At 37.3% G+C, this 27,175-nt stretch overlaps 1 protein-coding gene across 3 annotated transcripts in view; it reads left to right on the forward strand.

Moving 5' to 3' along the window:
- Window positions 1-27,175, forward strand: part of ZC3H12B (zinc finger CCCH-type containing 12B) — a 668,157-nt gene that overhangs the window by 602,469 nt on the left and 38,513 nt on the right. For all 3 annotated transcript variants that reach the window (XM_070462069.1, XM_070462068.1, XM_070462070.1), the window contains one exon: window positions 11,178-11,943. In XM_070462069.1, coding sequence (XP_070318170.1) covers window positions 11,336-11,943 — 608 coding nt within the window. In that variant the 5' untranslated portion in view covers window positions 11,178-11,335. The remainder of the gene's footprint in view (window positions 1-11,177; window positions 11,944-27,175) is intronic.

Genomic DNA, 27,175 nt, shown 5'->3' on the forward strand with positions numbered 1-27,175 from the left:
TGGAAGGGCGTAATGACTCTCAGCCTGTTCAGTTGGGAGCCCTGGATACCAGGGCAAAGTAAGTGGACAGGAGGGAGCTGAAGGTTTCACACCCAAATCTGTACCCTTAGGACATAAATCTGGCATGTCTTGCAGAGAGACAAAGAGAAACACATATGGTACTTCTACCAATTTTTCCTGTTTTCCATAGAACCAGTATAACTGGGAAACAATATTATAAATAAGAGACCCTTCAACAAGCCAGCATTCTCCATCTCCCAAAGAACACTTTGGCCATTCACAGAAGATCAAGCATGTCTTTTTTAAACTCTGGGGATCAAACTTGTCCCAGATTTTTTAAAAAAAATACACTTTAAAGGGGGTGGTTCTGGAACTGTTAGCTCCCATTTTTAAAGGAGAAAAAAGCAGCATCTACAGCTGTGGCTTTTTTCTACCAGAGGCGTCCCTCCCTGCTCTAGATGGGAGTGGAGACAGACTTTCCACCAAAGCTTTCCTTCCCTGGTTGGACTTAGTCTGTCCCTTACTGACACAGGTGCCTTACACATCCCTCCCGGTTCTACCACCAAGGCAGGGTGGAGATGCAGCATGGGTAGACCTGATAGCATCCCAGACTGACGTCCAGTTCCTCACCATTAAGACCTTTGTCTGATTTCTGCTCTTCCTCTGATGCCACCCGGAGTGCAACAGAGTAGCCTTCCTAAATGCATCCCAAGCTAGGACTACTGAGAGAGTAATAGGCAGGAAGGCCAGGGGTCTCCAAACGAAGGAAATAGGCTGCAAGTATCAGACAGTTTTTATCTCTCTTAAGCGGTAGGAGGAAACAAACTAGTGTTATACTTTTTCCCCTTCTCTACACAAATTTAAAAAGAGGTTTCTCTTAAAATTCTATATTGCCATAATGATACCTGGCTCCACCTCAACCTAACTTTTCTCAAACCTTGAGCTAACCAATGCATTTTTCTTATGGAAATGTTTGCCTTAAACTATGTTATTGTACTCTGCATTTACCCTAGACTCTGTCTTCAAGTCAGTTCCGCCTAAAGGCTCCAAACTGACTTGACAAAAGGGTATGTTATACTCATTCATTGTTCTCCTAATCTATGCTAATGAAACTATATATTTGTATGGAAATCTGTCTTTCTTCAAGATGGATGTCAATCGTTTTATGGCCCAGGATGACTCACCTGGTGTCAGTGTTATCCCCAAATGCACATTGTGGGTGAGGGGCCTGGTGCCATCCTCTGAGTTTTGAGACATTTCTTTCCTTTAATTAGGAGACTGCTAGTAGCTATATAACGTCAGGCTAAAGACTCGCAGAGGGGTACTCTTTCTGCCCCCTTCTGATGTCTATGTCATAAGCTTTCTCTATCTCTCTTATACTTTAATAAAACTTTATTACACAAAAGCTCTGAGCGATCAAGCCTTGTCACTGACCCCAGGTTTGATTCTTCTGCTCCAGAGGCCAAGAATCCCGTCGTCTTTTGTAGTTCAGCAACAACCTTTCATTACTAGGGGAAGTATCCATCTTTCGTGTGCTTGTGCACATTCCTGAGTACAGTCCTGACCACAGTAGAAGTGGTGAGTCATAAAGGGATGAACAACAACCAAGATGTCCCTTCTAAGTGTAGCAAAAGGGGTCATGAAGGGCTGGCCAGTTAGAAAATGTGACTTTTGTCCTCAAACTATTAAGGCAAATCCGTCCAATTCATTGCCTCAGATTCCACAGAAATAATATCTAAGGAGTTGAGACAAAAGTCACCAGAGAGTTTCCTCTGGTCCAGTAAGAGCTAGTGCTACCAAAAGAAGAAGCCCATTGCACTTACAATCTGACTAGATCCTGGAATTCATAATCCGTGTCCTCAAAAACCTCATGGTCACCATCAGTGTTTCTATCCACATAGATCAGAGGCACAGCCATGATAATGACTCACTTTCACATCATTGGCCCCTGAGGCAGGCAGTCAAGAGAAAGACCTCTAGCCCTAAAGGTGTTCCTGGAGCTAGAGTTCCTCCTCATTTCTGATCATACTCATAATTTTTTGGCTCCTAGCAAGGCTAGGCACTTCCATACTTGGAGCCTAAGTAAAAGTACATAGTAACAGCATGGATTGCAAGCCCCTTGAAAGTCTACCATCTGACAGATTAGGTTAGTAGTTCTAATTCCCAGGCAGTTGTGAAATGGTCAAAGAGACCAGAAAGTTTGAATGAGAAAGGAGAGTTTAGTCCACACCCTTCGTCCTTCTCTGGCCACTCGCCCGGAGGAGATGTTGGGTGCCTCTTGACATTACCATGTTGGTATCATCCCCTGACAGGGTTTTTGCCATAAGCCATATGACGTCAACGCAGAACCACATATTAGGACACAACTCTTGCTTCACACTTGTTGTGCATCTCTTTCAATCAACCACACACACAGGTACACTGTAGAGTTAGTAAAGCAAAAAAAACGTGTTTACTAGGAGAACAAAGAACTAGAGCTCTGAGCATCTTTACCTTGTCTTGAAGAATCCTGGATGAGACCCCCAAGATGAAAGGTTGCTGCTACGAGCCATAAACAATGTCAGGATTCTTGGTCTCCAGGAGAGAGTTCGATCTGGGGCTAGTGATGAAGCTTGATCACTCAGAGCTCTTTGTGTAAAATAAAGTTTTATTAAAGTATAAAAGAAACAGAGAAAGCTTATGACATAGACAACAGAACGAGACAGAAAGAGTGCCCCCTTGCTAGCTTTTACCAGGGAGTTATATACTTATTAGAAAGTTGCTAATAAGAGAAAGGAAATGTCTCAAAACAGAGAGTTGCACCAGGTCCCTCACCCAAAATATGCATTTTGAAATAGCATTGGCATAAGGTGAGTCATCTCAGGAACTAAAATAATTCACATGAATCTTGAAGGAAGGCAGATTTCCAAGAAAATACATAGTTCATTAACATAGCTTAAGGAAGACATTTCCATGAGAAAAAGCATTGGTTAGCCCAAGGTTTTAGATAAAGTTAAGTTCAGGTGGAACCAGACAACAAAGAATTTTAAAAGAAAATGGAAAAAAGAAAAAGATTGTCCCTTGCAGTTTTATTTCCTCCTGCTGCTTTGGAACATCTGGAGCTCCCTACCAAGGCTATTAACACTTTCATTAGGTATTCCTAAATTCCTCTCAAACCACATCTTCTCAGATCACAACTTGAGATTTAAGAACTCCACAAATAATAAAGGTGCTTAGGCACATATAGATAATTGAGAATTTACTCTTCTCTTCTTGACTTGGGTACTGCTTGATGACTCTGTTCTACATGACTATTGGACTTTTTTGAACATATCCAATGATATGGCTCAGTAGACATGGCCAGATATTTCTGCCTCCATACAGGGTGTTGTTTGGCATATTTCGTAAAAGATGAAGTGGAGTTTATATCGGAACCTCATTGATATTGGAAATTTACTCTGTTGCAAATGCAAAATGAATGAATTATATTTCATAATAAAAGGCTGGGGGAGGAATGTACGAAGAAATGGAGTGAGCCGACTGAATGCTAAGGTTGAGATTTTTTCCCTTGGTAGAAATCCCTTGTGAACCTTGAAAGTTTTTGCCTGCATTTGTTTCTCTCCTTTTTTAGATTCAAATGCAACTTTGCAATCATTTGTTTATTAAAAGCTCTTAACTTTTTAAAACAAATTACATCCAGCCCTGTAATTTCTTCTGATTAATGTAATTTTTCCAATGTCAGTATTTGTGATATTTTTCCATAAATAATAGTGAAAACCTGTTGTAAATAGCAGCTAGAACATCCTCTTTCTCCCCTGTCACCTCGCTTTTTCAACAAAAGTAACTATTTTCCTTTAGCCATCTTCACCAGTAATGTTAAGCACGAGCCATTAATTAAGCCATATTATCACATTAATCTTCATATGTTTATAACTTTAAGTTTCCCCCACCCACCCCACTGGTGGTTCAGTGGTAAAGAGTCCACCTGCAATGCAGGAGACACAAGTAAAAGGTTTTCCCTGTTCAGTAAATTGTCACACTTTCCTTTAAAACTCATGTTCCCCTATACTTTTTAACAATTAATCACTTGTTACAGTTTGTAATTATGAACTATGTAATTATCCAATTATTGTCTACCTCCACTCCCACCAGCACCACTATAAGCATCATAAGATCAGAATCCTTGTCTGATTTTACACCCCAGCAGGTAACATGCCTCCTGGCACATAGTCAACACTAAAATAGATGCTAGTTAATTAATTAGTCTGAAAATTACTCCAAGTATTATATCTTTCTTGAATCCTTCATTATCCCTTTAACCACCACCCCTATCTCCCACCCTACTGATAAAACTGAGCATTCCTTCTTCTGTATATCAGTGAAAATTTTCAAGTAACTTGAAGGACCAAAATACATCTCTGTTTGCCTGGGACATCTTCAGTCCATGCCTATTGTCTGGAGATAATTATCAGGGAGAAGTGTCCTAACCTGGACTATATTTGAGATGATCTCCCTCTATAGAATTGTGTTTCAGCATTTCCTAGAGCCACTTACAGCTATTTTTAAAATTAGTTTAAGAGTTCTTTGAGGGCAAGATCAGTCCTGATCTCTCCTTCTAGACCTGGGGCTTATCACAGTGCCTGTCAACTTTGCCTTAAGAAGTTTGCATTGTAAGACAAAATAAACACAGAAATCACATGACACTTATATACCTACATGGGTTTTAGGACAGATAACCAGTATTTCTCTTAAAAAGTTGCTTCAGGTTTTAAAAGGTAATCAAAGTTTATGTCTACCACATCATTTATTTCTCTTCTACCTTAGATTATTGAGTAGGAAACTCACAATAAAAACTAGACATTTGATCTGCTAGATAACAGCAGTCAAATTTATCTTTTACAGATACCTTTCATTGGCCAGGAAAAATATACATTAATTTGTGTAAACTGTTGCTTTTAAATTTCTTTGGATCTTTGAATAAATTCAGGGGAAATTTTTTCAATTCCCCATGTGCACTAGAAATTATTTTCAAGAGAGTAAGTCAGTAGTAAACATGGAACTTGTAAAATAAGCTTTAAAATTCATAACAGTAGATGAATAAGGATGCAACAGTGAAATGGATGTCTATGCATCTATACTAAGCAAAAAATTAGAAGAAATGAGTGGTAATATAATCTTTAGAGAAGTCACTATATGCTGCCTAAATGTCAGTTCTGAGATGCCAATTCTGTGCACATATGTTGTTTCCAAATATGACTCTACTAAGGTATGCAGTTATCCATATTATTCTTAGATAAAGCTGCCGGTGACTTTTTCTTCTTGTTTATATGAGCAGTATTGAGATGTTACTGGAAAATCCTAGTACACCAGTTACAGATAGTCTGGTTTAAATTAGTGAGCACAGCTACTATCTGAAGAGCTTTTCAGTGCTCACAGGTCTATATAGTCTTGCCTCACTGTCAGTATCTTCTTTCCTTTTTTAAAACCAAACCACTGCAATGCTGTAAAGTAATTAGCCTCCAACTAATAAAAATAAATGGGAAAAAAATAAAATAAAATAAAAACAAAAAAATAAAATGTGTTTTTCCAAAAAAAAAATAAATAAATAAATAAAACCAAACTCCTGGTGGTGTCTGTTGGTTCTTTACATATACTGAGAACGTACTATGTTATGTTCACTTTTCTAAGAACTTTCCTTACTCATTTGATGCAATCCTTGTTCTGTGAAGTAACTATCCATGTCCTCAATTCATATTTGAAGAAACTGAGGCTCGAGGAAAGTGAAACACCTCGACCAGGTTACAACTAAAACCTGAGGGCACAGATGATGTAGCTGAAAGAACTTTAGAAATAAAATTGCCCCTTGACCTTAATCTATAATTAATGATATTTTAAAATATTTTAGTTTCTCATGCAAATTGAGTTGATTTTATCAACTCAGTTATATTTTTTACATATAATAAACACAATTACAATAGATAAAAGAGGGTACAGATACAATTCATGAGTATGCACACAACTTTTTCCTTAACTGGAGCACACATCTTTATTTGTGACCCTCATAACCAGCTTCAATTGCTTGAAAACAATTTTAGTGATTTTCTATTGTTTCCAGTAGATAGGGACCCTGATATTTTGAAAAAAAAAAAAAATGTAATGCTAGAGAAGTTGTCCTGTTGAGGAGTGAAGCTCAGGTTTAGTAAGAGTGTGTGTGTGTGTGTGTGTGTGTGTGTGTGTTAGTCAGTCATGTCCAACTCTTTGTGACCCCATGGACTGTAGCCCACCAGGCTCTTCTGTCACAGAACTCTCCAGGCAGGAATATTGGAAGGGGTTTCCATTCCCTTCTCTAGGGGATCTTCCAGACCCAGGGATGGAACCCAGATCTCGTGCATTGCAGGCAGATTCTTTACTGTCTGAGCCACCAGGGAAGCCCAACAGAAGAATATGGTGTGATATTTGGAAATTTTACCTGACACGGACTTCCCTGTAGCTCAAACAGTAAAGAGGCAATGCAGGAAACCCGAGCTCGATTGCTGGGTCAGGAAGATCCTCGTGAGAAGGGAATGGCAGTCCACTCCAGTATTCTTGCTTGGAGAACGCCATGGACAGAGGAGCCTGTCAAGCTACAGTCCATGGGGTTGCAGAGTCAGATATGACTGAGCAGCTAACACTACCTGACATAAAGGAAGAAAAGATTTTTTTGAAAGATGTGTATGTTTCTCTACCCTGTTGAAATGCCATGTTTCTCTTCCTTCAAGTTTTTGTGATAAGCAGTTAAATTTGGCTATGATTTTTGTTGGAGAGGGGAGGAATTAAAGCACTATGACCATCACTGAAAACTTTGTGTCTAGAATTAGAAGAGAAATAGAGATTCTTAGGAGTCTCTGTAGCACAATGGATAGCACTTTGGATTTCTAGAGGCTATATGTTTTACATAAGGTGAGTGCAAACATTTTTTATTGAAATATAGGTGATGTGCAATATTATTAGTTTCAGGTATACAGCACAGTGATCTGATATCTAAATACATTACAAAATGATCACCCTAAAAAGCCTAGTAACCATTTGACACCATACAAAATTATTACAGTATTATTAGCTATATTCCTCATGCCGTATATTAGATCTCTGTGATTTATTTATTTTATTGTTGGAATAATAAATCCAATAAATAATAACAAATAATAAATCTTAATCCACTTCACCTACTTCACCTAACCCCTCACTCCCACAACCCCACCCCAAGCAGCAACCACCAGTTTGTTCTCTGATCTATAATTCTGTTTCTGTTTTATTATGTTTATTAATTTGTTTTTTAGATTCCACATATAAGTGAAATTTACTGTATATTTCTTTCTCTGTCTGACTTATTTCACTTAATACCCTCTAGGGAATTCCCTGGAGGTACAGTAGTTATAATTCTGTGTTTTCACTGCCAAGGTCCCAGGTTTGATTCCTGGTTGGGGAACTAAGATCCCACAAGCTGCACTGCAAGGCAAAATGAACAAAACCTAATACCTTCTTGGTCCATTCATGTTGTCTCAAAAGGCAAGATTTCTTTCTTTTTTGTAGCTGAATAATATTCCATTGTTTATGTGTGTGTACATATATATTTCCCAGATATTTTTATCCATTCATATATTGATGGATACTTAAATTTATTTCATATCTTGGTTACTGTAAATAATGCTGAAATGAACATAGGGGTGCATATATCTTTTTGAGTTTGTGTTTTTCCTTACTTTATATCCACATGTGGGAATACTGGTAGTTTTATTTTTAATTTTTTGAAGAACCTGCATGTTATTTTCCATATTGCCTGTGACAATTTACATCCACACCAATAGTGCAGGAGGGTTACCTTTTCTCCACGTCCTCACCAACACTTGTTATGTGTTGTCTGTTCAATGATAGCCCTTATGACAGGTGGGAAGTTATATTGTTTTGATGCATTTCGCTGATGATTAATGAAGTTAAGCATCTTTTCATGTATCAGAGATTGGCCATCTGTATGTCTTCTTTGGAGAAATGTCTACTCAGGTCCTCTGATCATTATTTGATCAGAAAGTTTGGGATTTTTTTGTTATTGAGTTGTATGAGTTATTTATATATTTTGGATACTAAACCTTTATCGAACATTTTATTTTCAAATATCTTATTTAGTAGGTTGCTTTTCTTTCATTGATGATTTCCTTCACTATATAAGCACCTTTTAGTCTGATGTAGTCTCAATTGTTTATTTTTTGTCCTTTTGTTGCAGGATTGTAAGGACACACACAAAAAATGTTGCTAAGACTGATGGCAAAGAACATACTGCCTATGTTTTCTTTTAAGTGTTCTACGGTTTCAGGTTTTACACTTTTATCTTTAATCCATTTTGAATTTATTTTTGTATGTAGTATAAGAATTTAGTCCAGTCTGATTCTTTTACATACAGGTATTCAATTTTTCCCAACACCATTTTTTAATTTATTTTTAATTGGAGTATAGTTGCTTTACCATGTTGTGTTGGTTTCTCCTACACAACAATATGAATCAGCTATAAGTATACCTATATCTCCTCCCTCTTGAGCCTGCCTCCGCCTTGCCCCAATCCCAGCCCTCTAGGTCATCACGGAACACTGAGCTGAGTTCCCTGTGCTATACAACTGCTTCCCACTTGCTATCTATTTTGCACTTAGTATTGTATATATGTCAGTGCTGCCTTCTCAATTCATCCCACTCTCTCCTCCCCAACACCATTTATTGAAGAAGCTCTCTTTTCTCCATTGTATATTCTTGCCTCCTTAGTCATAAATTAGTTGATCCTATAGGCATTGGCTTACTTGGGGGCTCTCTCCCATTGATTTTTGTGTCTTTTTGTACCAAGTTACATGCTAGTTTAATTACTATAGCTTTGTAGTAAAGTTTTAAGTAAAGGAGTGTGATACCTCCAACATTTTCTTTTTACTCAAAATTGCTTTGGCTATCCAGTGCCTTTCATGGTTCTATATAAACTTTAGAATTATTTGTTCTAGTCCTGTGAAAACTGTCATTGATGCTTTGATAGAGATTGCATTGAATCTGTAGAACACTTTGTGTAATATGAATGTTTTAACAATATTAATTATTCTAATCCATGAGCAAGGTATATCTTCTATTTTTTTTGTGTATTCTTCAATTTCTTTTGTCAATGACTTATCCTGTTCAGAGTACAGGCTTTTCACCACCCCAGTTAAATTATTCCTAGGTATTTGATTCTGTTTGATGCAATTATAAGTGGGATTGTTAATTTTTCTTTCTGATATATGTTTTTTTATTGAATAGAAAAACTACAGATTTCGGTATATTAATTTTGTATCCTATAACTTTAGTGAATTCATTTATCAGATATAATAGTGGTTTTTTTTTTTTGGTGGAGTCTTTAGGGTTTCTGTATATAGTATCATGTCATCTGCAAGAAGTTTGACTTCTTTCTTTCTAATTTGGATTACTTTCATTTCTTTTTCTTGTATAATTGTTGTGATTAGAACTTTCAATACTTTGTTGAATAAAGGCAGTGAGAGTGGGCAAATTTATCTTGTTCCTTATCTTAGAGAAAGTGTTTTCTGCATTTCACAATTGAGCATATTGTTGGTCGTAGGGGCATATAAGGCCTTTATTATGTTTAGGTATGTTACTTCTATTCCCACTTTCTGAAGAGGTTTTATTATAAACAGACACTAAATTATGTCAAAAGCTTTTTCTGCATAAATTGACATGACCATATGATTTTATTCAATTTGTTAATGTGGTGAATCACAATGATTTGCAGATATTGAAAGGTCTTTGCATCCTTTGATAAATACTACTGAATCATGGTATGTGAACCTTTTAACTTACTGTTGAATTTAGTTTGGTAATACTTTGTTGAGTGTTTTTGCATTTATGTTTATCAGTGATTTTTGCCTGCAATTTTATTTTTTAGATTATCTTTGTCTAATTTTTTTTTTAATCAGGGTAATACTGGCTTGAAAGCAGCATTGAAAGCATTTTCTTCTCTTCAATTTTTGGAATAGTCTGAGGAGGAGAGGCAGTAGCTCTTTTTTAAATGTTTGGTAGAATTTATCTGTGAAGCCATCTGGTGTTAGACTTTTGTTTGTTAGGAAGTTTTAAATTACAGATTTAGTTTCATTCCTGGCAATTGGTTTGTTTGTATTTTTATCTATTTCTTCCTGATTAGTCTTGGGAGTCTGTATTTCTAAGAATAGCCATTTCTTTTAGGCTGTCCATTTTTGGAGTATATAGTTTTTTATAGTAATTTTCTTATAATTCTTTGTATTTCTGGGCTGTCAGTTGTAAATTTTTCTTTCCATTTCTGATTTTATTTATCTAGGCCCTCTCTCTTTTTGATGTGTCTGTTAGTCACTCAGTCGTGTCCAACTCCTTGAGACCTCATGTACTCTAGCCCAACAGGCTCCTCTGTCCATGTGATTCTCTAGGTGAGAGTACTGGAGTGGGTAGCCAGTTCCTTTGCCAGGGGATCTTGCTGACCCAGGAATCGAACCTGGGTCTTCCACATTGTAGGCAGATTCTTTACCATCTGAGCCACCAGTGAAACCCTCTGTTTGATTAGTTCTGGCTAACAGTTTTTCAATTTTGTATATCTTATCAAAAAACCAGCTCTTAACTTTCATTAATCTTTTCTCTTGCTTTTTAGTCTATATTTCATTTATTTCTGCTTTAATCTTTATTATTTATTTCCTTCTACTAACTCTGGGTTTTGTTTGTTTTTCTTTTTCTAGTTCCTTTAACTTAGGTTGGTTTATTTGAGACTTTTCTTGTTTCTTGAGGTAGGTTTGAATCACTATAAACTTCCCTCTTAGAACTACTTTCCTGCAGCCTAATAGATTTCTGTGTCGTTGTGTTTACATTTTTATCCCAAGATACTTTTTTTTATTTTATCTTTGATTTATTCAATGACCCATTGGTTGTTTAGTAGCATGCTGTTTAGACTCCACATGTTTGTTTTTTTCTTTTAGTTGTTTTTCTTGTAGTTGATTTTATAGTCTCATACTGTCGTGATCTGAAAAGAAATTTGATATTATTTTGAGTCCAATCATTTTAAGCAGAAAAATATATCAGACAGCCTGTAGTTTCTTAGGAAGAAAGAACTTTATTCTAAAATAATTTTTCATAAGTTTACTAAACATGATTATGATATGTGTGTTTATTTGTAGGAACTGGTAACATCTAAACATAACAAACCAAACAGGCAAACTCTTGTGCCACCACTGCCACCACATTTTATGCAAAGGAATGCCAATGTACATGAATTCCAAGCAGGCTAAAAAGAAAAAAAAAAGCTGATTAGACCTTAGACTGCCTACTGAACGGGATGACAGCCACCGCTGCAGTGGAAACACCAAAAATGAAGAAGAGTGCCTCCAAGGAAGAGAAGCAGCAGTCTAAGCAAGAGAATACAGAGCAGGGCAATGCTGATTCTGAAGAGTGGCCGGGCTCTGAGAGTGATCCTGAACAAATGAGCCTTAAAAACAGCAACAATGACAATAGTTGCCAACTGGGAGATGTTCAACTGAATAAAAAGGAGATCCTTTCTAAGCCACACCGCCAGCTATGTAGATCACCCTGCCTAGATCATCCAAGCTTCTCCCAGAGCAGCATTCTACATGATGGGAAGCTTGACTTGGAAAAAGAATACCAAACCAAGATGGATTTTGCTTTAAAGTTGGGTTACGCAGAGGAACAGATTCAATCAGTGCTGAACAAACTGGGTCCAGAATCGCTTATTAATGATGTATTGGCAGAGCTTGTCAGACTTGGGAACAAAGGTGATTTGGAAGGGCAAGTCAACTTGAGTCTGTTAGGGCCTCGGGGCCCCAGTTCCAGAGAGATCACAAGCCCTGAGCTGTCTCTTGAAGATGAAATAGACAACAGTGACAATTTGAGGCCAATTGTCATAGATGGAAGTAATGTGGCAATGAGGTAAGACTGGTATATTTTCTTTCTCTTTCTTTAAAACTGCCTTGACCTTATAGAAATTAGCTTCCTTTACAATATGGGAAGCCCTTAGTTGTCTGTGATTTGTGCTCCTCTTGATGGACAGATGTTAAAATGATCCTGACTGACCTTTTACATTGCCTTTGAAATTGCTATCTTCTTGTTTTCAGGTGTTCTGAAAGCACCTTAGACATCAGTGATACTTCAGAGGAGATATAACCAATCAGCATTTGTTCCTCTTGAGGTCCCCTCTCCCACCTCTACTTGGCTAAACAAATCATCCTGAAAATAGTACTTTTATAATGTCACTTGGGAGCTTACTTGGGAGCTTTCAGTAATTCAAAATTTTCAAGCCTATCTCAAATGTGGATCCTTTTGCTTGACTTTGTGATTTGATCTTTTCCGCCTCCCACTTGATTGTATCTCATGCGTACTGCATTTATATTACTCTCTTTAACAAAGTCCATGTAAATTGTGATGATTCCTACCCCCACTACATGGGTTTATGTCATTTTCCAGTCTAGGAGTGATCACCTCCTTATCTCTATATCCTTCAAGTTGTATTACAATCGCAAGTACCATTCTGACTTTTCTCATCCCAATGATTGTCTCTGAGCTGAAGTAACATGGTAAACTGAATAATGGTCCCCTAATGATGTCCACATCCTAATCCTTGGATTCTGAGAATATATTTTCTTACATGATAAAAAGGAACTTTGCAAATATGATTAAGCTAATGACCTTGGGATGGGGGAAATTATCCTGTATTTTATGGTGGGCTCAATGTAACCTCAAGGGTCCTTATAAGAGGGAGGGAGGTAACAAGATCAGAATGAATAGTAGGTGATTTGATGACAGAAACAAGAAGTTGGAGAGGTGTGAGAAAGAGACCGTGAGCCAAGGAATGTGAGCAGCCTCCAGAAACTGAAGAAGTTAAGGGATGTATTCTTCTCTGCAGCCTGCAGAAAGAACACAGCCTTGCCAATATCTTGGTTTTTCAGGCAAAAATACCGGAGTTTTCTCAATATTGGAGAGTATTCTCAACCAAGGGATCTTCCTGACCCAGGGAATCAACCTGCATCTCCTGTGTTCCCTGCATTGCAGGCAGATTCTTTATCTCCTGAGCCAGTGAGTGAAAGTCATTCAGTCGTGTCCGACTCTTGGCGACCCCATGGACTATACAGTCCATAAAATTTTCCAGGCCAGAATACTGGAGTGGGTAGCCTTTCCCTTCTACAGGGGATCTTCTCAACCCAGGGATTGAACTCAGGTCCCCCGCGTTACAGGCTGATTCTTTACCAGCTGAACCACAAGGGAAGCCCAAGAATACTGAAGTGGGTAGCCTATCCCTTCTCCAGGGGATCTTCCTGACCCAGGAATCAAACCAGGGTCTCCTGCATTGCAGGCAGATTCTTCACCAACTGAGTTATGGCTTCCCTGATACCACATACAAAAATAAAGTAAAAATGAATTAAATACTTAAATGTAAGACCATAAGCCATAAAATTTCTAAACAAAAACATAGGCAGAACACTCTTTGACATAAATCATAGCAATATGCTTTTAAACCTGTCTCCTAAAGCAAAGGAAATAAAAGTAAAAGTAAACAAGTAGCACCAAATTAGACTTAAAAGCTATTGATAACAAAGAAAAGAAAACCTAATGAATATAAGAAAGTATTTACTAGTGATATGACTGTTAGGATTAATGTCCAAAATGCATAAACAATTCATAAAATTCAATATTAAAAAAGCCAAACAATTCAATTTAAAAATGAGCATAAAACTTGAATAGATATTTTTCCAAAGAAGACATACAGATGGCCAACAGGCACATGAAAGGATGCTCAACATTGCTAATAATCAGGGAAATGCAAATCAAAACTACAGTGAGACATCACCTCACAAATGCCAGAATTGCTATTGTCAAATAGAACACAAAAAATAATAAGTGTGGTGGTGAAGATGTGGAGAAAAGGGAGCCCTACTGTACTGTTGGTGTGAAGGTAAACTGGTGTAGCTATTATAAAAAGAACAATGATATTTTTCAAGAGAGTAAAAATAGAACTATTATATGATCCAACCATTCCACTCCTGTGTATATATCTGAGGGGAACAAAAACACTGATTTGGGGGGAAAAATATATATATATGTATATATATATTTATATTTGTTATGTATATTATATATAATATATTATATAATATATATATTATAATATATATATATATATATATATATATATTTCCACCCCAATGTTCACAGTAGCATTATTTACAACAGCCAAGATATGGAAGCAAACTTAGTGTCCATAACCTCATGATTGGATAAAGGAGCTGTGGTATATATGCAATGAAATATTACACATCCCTAAAAAAGAATGAAAATTGACTATTTGCAACAATATGGGTGAATCTAGAGTGTATTATGCTTAATGAAAAAGTCAGACAGAGAAAGGCTAATACTGTATGCTATCACTTATATGTGGAACCTAAAAAATAAAATGGAATATAACAAAATGGAAATAGACTCAAGAATATAAAGAACACACTAGTGGTTACTACTGGGAAGAAAGATGGAGGAGAGGCCAAATAAGGTTAGGATATTGAGAGGTACCTGGTACTATGTATAAAACAAATAACATAGAAGGATATATTTTACATCACATAAAAAAATAGTCAATATTTTATATATAAAAAAACTTTATTGTTATTCAGTCACTAAGTCATGTCCAACTCTTTGCAAGCCCATGGACTGCAGCACACCAGGCTTCCCTGTCCTTCACTATCTCCTGGAATTGGCTCTAATTTATGTCCACTGAGTCATTGATGCTGTCTATTGAATGGCTATGTTGTACACCTGAAACTAATATAGTATTGTAAATCAACTGTACTTTAATAAAAATAAAAAATATAATACATGAAGAAAGGATTCTGTAAATGTATTCCCTGCTATTAAAAATTATGTCAAGTGTTCTTAATAACACTAATGGCCACATACTATATTGCAGGAGCATTGGAGTCACATTTTAATACAAACTGTCATTTATTACTTGTGTGGCCTTGGGCAGTTATTCAATCTCTGAACTCAATCTCTGCTCATCTGCAGGCTAAATCAGATTATGCAAAGTATTTGGCACAGAATATATTATAAATATTTGTTTCATTTTATTCATCTGAAAAGGCAGAAAACTTAAGTTCTCACTTTGTACATATTATCTATAACAAGTGTTCCCAAGTCATTTAACCCGGCTGACTCTAGTTTTCTCATCTGTAAAATACAGTATTTATGAAGATTATACAGAACTATATATTAAAATATACCTTAAGATAGCCTGCTAAGCAATTCCTGCTAAATATTCCATGTATGGCTCAAAACACTTGCCCCATCCCCAGAGATGTGGAAACATCCAGTACTGTGCTATGTGCTGTGGGAAAAACTACGGACACATAAAACAAGGTCCTGCCCTCAAAGACAATGAGATAATCAAATGAAAAACTTGCTAGTATAATATGCTCTGACTGTTTACGGTGTTAGAAAATGCTTTAATTTCATTTCCTTACATACAGCTGTCCAGTTTTCCCAGCATCACTTATTGAAGAGACGGTCATTTCTCCATTGCATATTCCTGCCTCCTTTATTGTAGATTAATTGACCATAATGAATGGAGATTTTTTTTCTGGGCTCTTTATTCTGTTCCATTAAACTATGTGTCTGTTTTTGAACCACTATGATACTCTTGATTATTGTAGCTTAGTACCATATTCTGAAGCCAGAGGGCATGACTTCTCAACTTTGTTCTTTATCAAGTTCTTTGGCTATTGGAGGTATTTTATTACATACAAATTTTAAAATTATTTCCTTTTTTCTCTGTGAAAAATTCCTTTGGTATATTGATAGGACCTGCATTGACTCTGTAGATTGCATAGGGTATTACAGTAACTTTAACAATATTAATTCTTAGTGAGACATAGATTTAAGGGACAAGATCTGATAGACAGAGTGCCTGATGAACTATGGAAAGAGGTTTGTGATACTGTACAGAAGACAGGAATCAAGACCATCTGCAAGAAAAAGAAATGCAAAAAAGCAAAATGGCTGTCTGACGAGGCCTTCCAAATAGCTGTGAAAAGAAGGGAAGTGAAAAGCAAAGGAGAAAAGGAAAGATGGACCCATTTGAATGCAGAGTTCCAAAGAATAGCAAGGAGAGATAAAAAGCCTTCCTCAGAGATCAATGCAAAGAAACAGAGGAAAACAATAGAATGGGAAAGACTAGAGACCTCTTCAAGAAAATCAGAGATATCAAGGGAACATTTTGTGCAAAGATGGGCTCAATAAAGGACAGAAAACGTATGAACCTAACAGAAGCAGATGATATTAAGAATAGGTGGCAAAATACACAGAAGAACCATGCAAAAAAAAGATCTTCATGACCCAGATAACCATGATGGTGTGATCACTCACACTCACCTAGAGCCAGACATCCTGGAATGTGAAGTCAAGTGGGCCTTAGGAAGCGTCGCTGTGAACAAAGCTAGTGGAGGTGATGGAATTCCAGTTGAGCTATTTCAAATCCTGAAAGATGATGAATGCTGTGAAAGTGCTGCACTCAATGTGCCAGCACATTTGGAAAACTGAGTAGTGGACACAGGACTGGAAAATGTGAGTTTTCATTCCAATCCCAAAGAAAGGCATTCTCAAAGAATGCTCAAACTACCACACAAGTGCACTCATCTCACATGCTACTGAAGTAATGCTTAAAATTCTCCAAGCCAGGCTTCAGCAATATGTGAACCATGAACTTCCAGATGTTCAAGTTGGTTTTAGAAGAGGCAAAGGAACCAGAGATCAAATTGCCAACATCTGCTGGGTCATCGAAAAAGCAAGAGAGTTCCAGAAAAACATCTATTTCTGCTTTATTGACTATGCCAAAGCCTTTGACTGTGTGGATCACAATAAACTGTCTAAAATTCTTCAAGAGATGGGAAAACCAGACCACCTGACCTGCCTCTTGAGAAACCTGTATGCACGTCAGGAAGCAACAGTTAGAACTGAACATGGAACAAGAGACTGGTTCCAAATAGGAAAAGGAGTACTTCAAGGCTGTATATTGTCCCCCTGCTTATCTAACTTATACGAGGAGTACATCATGAGAAACGCTGGGCTGGAGGAAGCACAAGCTGGAATCAAGATTGCCGGGAGAAATATCAATAACCTCAGACATGCAGGTGACACCACCCTTATGGCAGAAAGTGAAGAACTAAAGAGCCTCTTGATGAAAGTGAAAGAGGAGAGTGAAAAAGTTGGCTTAAAGCTCAACATTCAGAAAACTAAGATCATGGCAACTGGTCCCATCACTTCATGGCAAATAGATGGGAAACAGTGGCTGACTTTATTTTTCTGGGCTCCAAAATCACTGCATATGGTGAATGAAACCTCGAAATTAAAAGACGCATACTCCTTGGAAGGAAAGTTATGACCAACCTAGATAGCATATTAAAAAGCAGAGACATTACTTCATCAACAAAGGTCCATCTAGTCAAGGCTATGGATTTTCCAGTGGTCATGTACAGATGTGAGAGTTGGACTATGAAGAAAGCTGAGCACAGAAAAATGATGCTTTTTAACTGTGATGTTGGGGAAGACTCTTGAGAGTCCCTTGGACTGCAAAAAGATCCAAGCAATCCACCCTAAAGGAGATCAGTCCTTGGTATTCATTAGAAGGACTGATGTTGAAGCTGAAACTCCAATACTTTGGCCACCTGATGTGAAGAGCTAACTCACTGGAAAAGACCCTAATGCTGGGGAAGATTGAGGGAAGGGGGAGAAGGGTATGACAGAGGATGAGATGGTTGGATGCCATCACTAACTCAGTGGACGTGAGTTTGAGTAAACTCTGGGAGTTGGTGATGTACAGGGAGGCCTGGTGTGTTGCAGCCATTGGGGCCGTGAGGAGTCAGACACAACTGAGCAACTGAACTGAACTGAATGGAACTGAATTCAAAAATAGGGTGTATCTTTCAATCTGTTTGTGTTTTCCTCAATTTCTTTCATCATCTTACAGTTTTCTGAGTACATGGCATGTACTTCCTTGGGTAGCTTTCAGTTCAGTTCAGTTCAATCACTCAGTCATATCCAACTCTTTGCGACCCCATGAACCACAGCACGCCAGGCCTCCCTGTCCATCACCAACTCCAGGAGTCCACTCTCAAGACTCTCAAGAGTCTTCTCCAGCACCAAAAGTCTGTTGTGTACATCTGTGCCTCTTTTTCTGCTTGCATATAGCCACAGCTCAAAAGCATCAATTTTTTGGTGCCTAGCTTTATTTATAGTCCAACTCTCATATCCATACATGACCACTGGAAAATCCATAGCCTTGACTAGATGGACCTTTGTTGACGAAGTAATGTCTCTGCTTTTCAGTATGCTATCTAGGTTGGTCATAACTTTCCTTCCAAGGAGTAAATGTCTTTTAATTTCATGGCCGCAATCACCATCTGCAGTGATTTTGGAGCCCAGAAACAGAAAGTCAGCCACTGTTTCCCCATCTATTTGCCATGAAGTGATGGGACCAGTTGCCATGATCTTAGTTTTCTGAATGTTGAGCTTTAAGCCAAAGAGCTTTTTCACTCTCCTCTTTCACTTTCATCAAGAGGCTCTTTAGTTCTTCTTCACTTTCTGCCATAAGGGTGGTGTCATCAGCATATCTGAGGTTATTGATATTTCTCCCGGCAATCTTGATTCCAGCTTGTGCTTCCTCCAGCCCAGCGTTTCTCAGGATATGCTCCACGTATAAGTTAAATAAGTAGGGGGACAATATACAGCCTTGACGTATTCCTTTTCCTATTTGGAACCAGTCTCTTGTTCCATGTTCAGTTCTAACTGTTGCTTCCTGACGTGCATACAGGTTTCTCAAGAGGCAGGTCAGGTGGTCTGGTTTTCCCATCTCTTGAAGAATTTTAGACAGTTTATTGTGATCCACACAGTCAGAGGCTTTGGCATAGTCAATAAAGCAGAAATAGATGTTTTTCTGGAACTCTCTTGCTTTTTCGATGACCCAGCAGATGTTGGCAATTTGATCTCTGGTTCCTTTGCCTCTTCTAAAACCAGTTTGAACATCTGAAAGTTCACGGTTCATGTATTGCTGAAGCCTGGCTTGGAGAATTTTAAGCATTACTTCAGTAGCATGTGAGATGAGTGCACTTGTGTGGTAGTTTGAGCATTCTTTGAGATTGCCTTTCTTTGGGATTGGAATGAAAACTCACATTTTCCAGTCCTGTGTCCACTACTCAGTTTTCCAAATGTGCTGGCACATTGAGTGCAGCACTTTCACAGCATTCATCATCTTTCAGGATTTGAAATAGCTCAACTGGAATTCCATCACCTCCACTAGCTTTGTTCACAGCGACGCTTCCTAAGGCCCACTTGACTTCACATTCCAGGATGTCTGGCTCTAGGTGAGTGTGAGTGATCACACCATCATGGTTATCTGGGTCATGAAGATCTTTTTTTTGCATGGTTCTTCTGTGTATTTTGCCACCTATTCTTAATATCTTCTGCCTCTGTTAGGTCCATACCATTTCTGTCCTTTCTGAGCCCATCTTTGCATGAAATTTTCCCTTGGTATCTCTGATTTTCTTGAAGAGATCTCTAGACTTCCCCATTTTATTGTTTTCCTCTGTTTCTTTGCATTGATCTCTGAGGAAGTCTTTCTTATCGCTCCTTGCTATTCTTTGGAATTCTGCATTCAAATGGGTATATCTTTCTTTTCTCCTGTGTTTTCGCTTCTCTTCTTTTCACAGCTATTTGGAAGGCCTCCTCAGACAGTCATTTTGTGTTTTTGCATTTCTTTTTCTTGGACATGGTCTTGATGCCTGTCTCCTGTACAATGTCACTAACCTCCTTCCATAGTTCATCAGGCACTCTATGTATCAGATCTGGTCCCTTAAATCTATTTCTCGCTTCCTCTGTATAGTCATAAGGGATTTGATCTAGGTTATACCTGGTAGCTTTATCTGGTGGATCTAGGTAACTTTATCTCCATTTTATTCTTTTTGATGAGATGGTGAGTGTGATTGTTTCCTTAATTTCACTTTCTCTAGGTTCATTGTTAGTGTTTAGAAATTCAACAGATTTTTTATATTAATATTTGTATCCTGTCACATTACTGTTAGTTCTAGTATTTTGTTTTCTAGAGAATTTAATGTTTTGTATATATAGTATCTTTTGATTTAGAGCATTAATCCATTGACATTTAAAGTGATTATACATAGGTATGTACTTATTGCCATATTGCTACTTGTTTTCTGGTTATTTCTATAGTTCTTCTCTATTCCTGTCTTTTTGTAGTTTAATGATTTTTTAGTTGTATCCTTGGGTTCCTTTCTAGATTTTTGTGTATCTATTGTAAACTTTTGCTTTGAAGTTACCATGGGGTTTGTATATATTGACCTGTAACTATATGTACTTGCTTTTATACATAATTCTATTTTTAATATTATTTTTATAATCACTTTTTTACTTTAAAATAATTTATTTATTTTAATTGGAGGCTAATTACTTTACGATTACTTTAAAATGATTTTTGCCATGCATTGACATGAGTCAGCCATGCATGTACATCTGTTCACCATCCTGAACCCCCTTCCCACCTCCCTCCCCATCCCATCCCTCAGGGTCATCCCAGTGCACCAGCCCTGAGAACCCTGTCTCATGCATCAAACCTGGACTGGCACTCTATTTCACATGTGATAATATACATGTTTCGGTGTTATTCTCTCAAATCTTCCCACGCTTGCCTTCTCCAACAGAGTCAAAATGTCTCTTCTTTACATCTGTATCTCTTTTGCTGTCTCACGTATAGAGTCATCATTACCATCTTTCTAAATACTATATATATGCGTTAGTATACTGTATTGGTGTTTTTCTTTCTGACTTATTTCACTCTGTATAATAGACTTCAGCTTCATCCACCTCATTAGAATTTATTCAAATGCATTCTTTTTAATGGCTGAGTAATATGCCATTGTGTATATGTACCACAGCTTTCTTTTCCATTCATCTGCCGATGGACATCTAGGTTGCTTCCATATTCTGGCTATTGTAAACAGTGCTACAGTGAATATTGGGGTTCACTTGTCTCTTTCAATTCTGGTTTCCTCGGTGTGTGAGCCCACCAGGGGGATTTCTGGGTCGTACAGCAGTTCTATTTCCAGATTTTTAAGGAATCTCCACACTGTTCTCCATAGTGGCTGCACAAGTTTGCATTCCCACCAACAGTGTAAGAGGGCTCCCTTTTCTCCACACCCTCCAGCCATTCTGACCGCCTTGAGATGGTACCTCATTGTGGGTTTGACTTGCATTTTTCTGATAATGAGTGATGTTGAGCATCTTTTCATATATTTGTTTGCCAACTGTATGTCTTCTTTGAAGAAATATCTGTTTAGTTCTTTAGCCCATTTTTTGATTGGGTCTTTTATTTTTCTGGAATTGAGCTACATGTACTGCTTGTATATTTTTGAGATTAATTTTTGTCTGTTGCTTCATTTGCTATTATTTTCTCCCATTCTGAAGGCTGATTTTCGCCTTGCTTATAGTTTCCTTCATTGTGCAAAAGCTTTTACATTTAATTAGGTTCCATTTGTTTATTTTTGTTTTTATTTCCATTACTCTGTGTGGTGGGTCATAGAGGACCCTGCTGTGATTTATGTAAGAGAGTATTTTGTCTAGGTTTTCCTCTAGGAGATTTATAATTTCTGGTCTTACATTTAAATCTTTAATCTGTTTTGAGTTTATTTTTGTGTTTGGTGTTAGAAAGTGTTCTAATTTCATTACTTTACAAGTGGTTGGCCAGCTTTCCCAGCACCATTGTTAAAAGAGATTGTCTTTTATCCATTGTATATTCTTACCTCCTTTGTCAAAGATAAGGAGTCCATAGGTGCATGGATTTATCTCTGGACTTTCTATATTGTTCAATTGATCTATATTTCTGTCTTTGTGCCTAGCATCCTGCCTTGATAATTGTAGCTTTGTAGTGTGGTCTGAAGTCAGGCAGGTTGATTCCTGCAGTTACATTCTCCTTTCTCAAGATTGCTTTGGCTATTCGAGGTTTTTTGTGTTTCCATACAAATTGTGAAATTATTTGTTCTAGTTCTCTGAAAAATACCATTGGTAGCTTGATAGGGATTGCATTGAATCTAGGTTGCTTTGGGTAGTGTGTTAATTTTCACTATATTGATCCTTCTGATCCATGAACAAGGCATATTTCTCCATCCATTTGTGTCATCTTTGATATCTTTCATCAGTGTTTTATAGTTTTCTGTATATAGGTCTTTTCTTTCTTTAGGTAGGCTTAATCCTAAGTATTTTATTGTTTGCATTGCAATGGTGAATTGGATTGTTTCCTTAATTTCTCTTTCTGTTTTCTCATTGTTAGTGCATAGGATTGCAAGGGATTCCTGTGTATTGATTTTGTATCCTGCAACTTCACTATATTCATTGATTAGCTCTAGTAGTTTTCTGGTGATGTCTTAGGGTTTTCTATGTAGAGGATCATGTCATCTGCAAACAGTGAGAGTTTTACTTCTTCCTTTCCAAACTGGACTCCTTTTATTTCTTTTTCTTCTCTGATTGCTGTGGCTAAAACTTCCAAAACTATGTTGAATTGTAGTGGTGAGAGTGGGCATCCTTGTCTTGTTCCTGTCTTTAGGGAAAATGATTTCAATTTTTCACCATTGAGAATATTGTCTGCTCTGAGTTTATCATATATGTTTTTTTTTTCATATATGGTTTTTATTATGTTGAGGTATGTTCCCTCTGTGCTTTCTGGAGAGTTTTTATCATAAATGAATGTTGAAATTTGCCAAAGTCTTTCTCTGTATCTATAGAGATAATCATATGGTTTTATCTTTCAATTTGTTAATGTGATGTATCATATTGATTGATTTGCGAATGGTGAAGAATCCTTGCATACCTGGGATAAAGCCCAGTTGGTCATGATGTATGATCTTTTCATGTTTTTATTTTGTATGATCTTTTTAATATGTTGTTGGATTCTGTTTGCTAGAATTTTGTTAAGGATTTTTGCATCTATGTTCATCAGCAATATTGGCCTTTAGTTTTCTTTTTTTATGGCACCTTTGTCTGGTTTTGGTATTAGGGTGATGGTGGCCTCATAGAATGAGTTTGGAAGTTTACCTTCCTCTGAAATTTTCTGGAAGAGTTTGAGTAGGATAGGTGTTAGTTCTTCTCTAAACTTTTGGTAGAATTTACCTGTGAAGCCATCTGGTCCTGAACTTTTGTTTGTTGAAATATTTCTGACTACGGTTTCAATTTCCATACTTGTGATGGGTCTGTTAAGATTTTCTATTTCTTCCTGGTTCAGTTTTGGAAAATTATACTTTTCTAAGAATTTGTCCATTCCTTCCAAGTTGTCCATTTTATTGGCATATAGTTGCAGATAGTACCCTCTTTTTATCCTTTATATTTCTGTGTTTGATGTGATTTCTCCATTTTCATTTCTAATTTTCTTGGTTTGATTCTTCTTCCTTTATTCTTGATGAGTCTGGCTAATGATTTGTCTATTTATCTTCTCAAAGAACCAGCTTTTAGCTTTGTTGGTTTTTGCTGTGGTTGCCTTTGTTTCTTTTTCATTTATTTCTGCCCTAATTTTTAGGATTTCTTTCCTTCTACTAATCCTGGAGTTCATTTCTTCCTTTTTTAATTGCTTTTGGTGTAGAGTTAGGTTATTTATTTGATTGTCTCTTGTTTCTTGAAGTAATCTTTTATTGCTATGAACCTTCCCCTTAGCACTGCTTTTACTGAATACCATAAGTTTTGGGGTTTTATGTTTTCATTTTCATTCACTTCTATGCATATTTTTATCTTTTTTTATTTATTCTGTGATTTATTGGTTACTGAGAAGCATGTTGTTTAGCCTCCATATCTTTGCATTTTTAATAGTTTTTTTCCCCTGTAGTTGACATCTAATCTTACCGCATTGTAATCAGAAAAGAGGACTGAGATGATTTTGATTTTTTGAATTTACCAAGGTTCGATTTATGGTCCAGGATATGATATATCCTGGAGAAGGTTCTGTGTGCACTTGAGATAAAGGTGAAATTCATTCTTTGAGGGTTAAATGTCCTATAGATATCAATTAGGTCAAACTGGTCCATTGTACCATTTAAGGTTTGTGTTTCCTTGCTAATTTTGTTTAGTTGCTCTATCCATAGGTGTGAGTGGTGTATTAAAGTGTCCCACTATTATTTTGTTACTGTTAATTTCCTCTTTCATACTTGTTAGCATTTGCCTTACATATTGCAGTGCTCCTATGTTGGGTGCATATAAACTTATAATTGTTATATCTTCTTCTTGGAGTGATTCTTTGATCATTGTGTAACGTCTTTTTTGTCTGTTTTCATGTCCTTTACTTCAAAGTCTATTTTATCTGATATGAGTATTGTCACTCCTGCTTTCTTTTGGTCTCCATTTGCATGAAATACATTTTTCCAGCCCATCACTTTCAGTCCATATGTGTCACTTGTTTTGAGGTGGGTCTCTTGTAGACAGCATATATAGGGGTCTTGCTTTTGTATCCATTCAGCCAGTCTTTGTCTTTTGGTTGGGGCATTCAACCCATTTACATTTCAAGTAATTATTGATAAGTATGACCCCATTGCCATTTACTTTGTTGTTTTGGGTTCGAGTTTCTACACCTTTCCTGTATTTCCTGTCTAGAGACGATCTTTTAGCATTTGTTGAAGAGTTGGTTTGGTGGTGCTGAATTCTCTCGGCTTTTGCTTGTCTGTAAAGCTTTTGATTCTCCTTCATATTTGAACGAGATCCTTGCTGGATACAGTAATCTGGGTTGTAGGTTTTTCTCTTTCATCAGTTTAAGTATGGCCTGCCATTCCCTTCTGGTCTGAATAGTTTCTATTGAAAGATCAACTGTTATCCTTATGGGAATCCCCTGATGTGTTATTTGTTGCCTTTAGCTTACTGCTTTTAATATTTGTTCTTTGTTTTTAATTTGGTTAATATGTGTCTTGGGGTGTTTTGCCTTGGGTTTATCCTGTTTTGGACTCTCTGGGCTTTTTGGACTTGAGTTGCTATTTCCTTCCCCATTTTAGGGAAGTTTTCCACTACTATCTCCTCAAGTATTTTCTCATGGCATTAAATATTGTCTTCTTCTTCTGGGACTCCTATGATTCGAATGTTAGGGTGTTTAACATTGTCCCAGAGGTCTCTGGATTTGTCCTCATTTCTTTTATGCCTTTTTTTTCTTTTTTCCTCTCTGCTTCATTTATTTCCACCATTGTATCTTCCACTTCACTTATCCTGTCTTCTGCCTCAATTATTCTACTCTTGGGTCCCTCCATAGCGCTTTTGATCTCAGTTATTGCATTATTCATAATTGATTGCCTCTTTTTTTGTTTCTTCTTGATCCTGGTTAAACATTTATTGCATCTTCTCAATCCTTGTCTCCAGACTATTTATCTGCAACTCCATTTTGTTTTCAAGATTTTGTATCATTTTTATTATCATTATTCTGATTTTTTTTTTTTTCAGGTAGACTCTCCATCTCCTCCTCTTTTGTTTGGTTTGGAGGGCATTTATCTTATTCCTTTATCTGCTGAATATTTCTCTGCCTTTTCATCTTGTTTAGATAGCTCTGTTTGGGATGGCAGAAGTTTCTGGTTCCTCTTTATTGTGGAGGTTCCTCCCTGTAGGTGGGGTCGGACGAGTGGCTTGTCAAGGTTTCCTGGTTAGGGAAGCTTGCGTTGGTGTTCTGGAGCTGGATATCATCTCTCTGAAGTGCAATTAAGTGTCCAGTAGTGAGTTTTGAAGTGTCTGTGGGGTTGGCATGACTTTTGGCCATCTGTATTTTAATGCTCAGGATTATGTTCGTGCATTGTTGGAGAGTTAGCATGGTATATCTTTCTCTAAAATTGTTGGCTCTTGGGTGGAGCTTGGTTTCAGTGTAGGTATGGAGGCTTTTGGATGAGCTCTTTTCGATTAATATTCCCTGGAGTCGGGAGTTTTCTGGTGTTCTCACGTTTTGGATTTAAGCCTCCTGCCTCTGGCTTTCAGTCTTATTCTTAGAGCAGCTTCAAGACGTCTCCATCCATATAGCACTGATGATAAAACATCTAGGTTAATAGTAAAACGATTCTCCACAGTGAGGGACACCCAGAGAGGTTCACAGAGTTACATGGAGAAGAGAAGTGGGAGGAAGAACATAAAGATGACCAGGAGGAGAAGAGGGGGAATCCAAAGGGGAGAGAGCAATCTAGCCAGTAATCCATTCCCTATGTACTCTCAACTGTCTGAAACATTGAGAGGTAATGAAATGGGTACTGAAGATTGGATTATTAAAGGTTCAAAATTGATAACAAATATTAAAATGCAAAGAATAAAAATCTAGAGTAGAGGTTAGACTCTCAAAAATACAATATTAAAAAAAAAGCAAAATCACAAAAATTATATATATATATATATGAAATTTGCTTTAAAAATAAGGGTTTTTTTTGCAAGTTAATAGTAGGTTATAAAAAGGAAAATTAAAGGCATAATAAAGAACTTAAAAATTAAAAAATTAAAAATTAAAAAATGATAATAATAAAATATATCTAGGAATTTCTCTGGATCTGTTGAGGGCAATGTGGGGTAAGTTAAGATTCAGATAATTCCTTGTTCCAGCTTATACTTCTTTTCAAGGTCTGTAGGCCCCTTCCAATGTAGTCAGTGCTAACTACAGCGTTTTAATCTGTTGCACATGTCACTTCCAAAGTTGTTGCCTCTTCTTTGTTTATTTTGGCTTACTCTGCTTGCAGGTCTCTTCAGTGTCTAATTTCTGCCCTGATGCAAGGGGACAAAGGTGATCACTTATTTAGGCTTACTTTTTCATTTGTGCTGTGGGGAGGGAGGAACACTGCAAACAAATATCCCTGCCATGTGTGGGGAGTCCTTGCAGTGTCTGGGCCACACTGGGTTTGCCCCTGCTCATGGTGTGTGTACTTTCCTCGTCTACACAGCTCAGGCTCCAGGTTGCTCTGCAGTGGAACTGTCTAAAGCAGGCCCTGGGTTGCATGCACTTCCCAGGTCTCAGCTGCTCAGGTTCAGGTTCTCATGTCCTCCACAAAGGCACAGACTCGGTTGGGTCTGTGTTTTTTGCCTTTTCCAAGTCTGAGCAGCTCAGGCAACCAGGATCTTTGTG

This window comes from Odocoileus virginianus, chromosome X (genome assembly GCF_023699985.2).
Source record: "Odocoileus virginianus isolate 20LAN1187 ecotype Illinois chromosome X, Ovbor_1.2, whole genome shotgun sequence".
In the NCBI taxonomy this organism is placed as follows: Eukaryota; Metazoa; Chordata; class Mammalia; order Artiodactyla; family Cervidae; genus Odocoileus; species Odocoileus virginianus.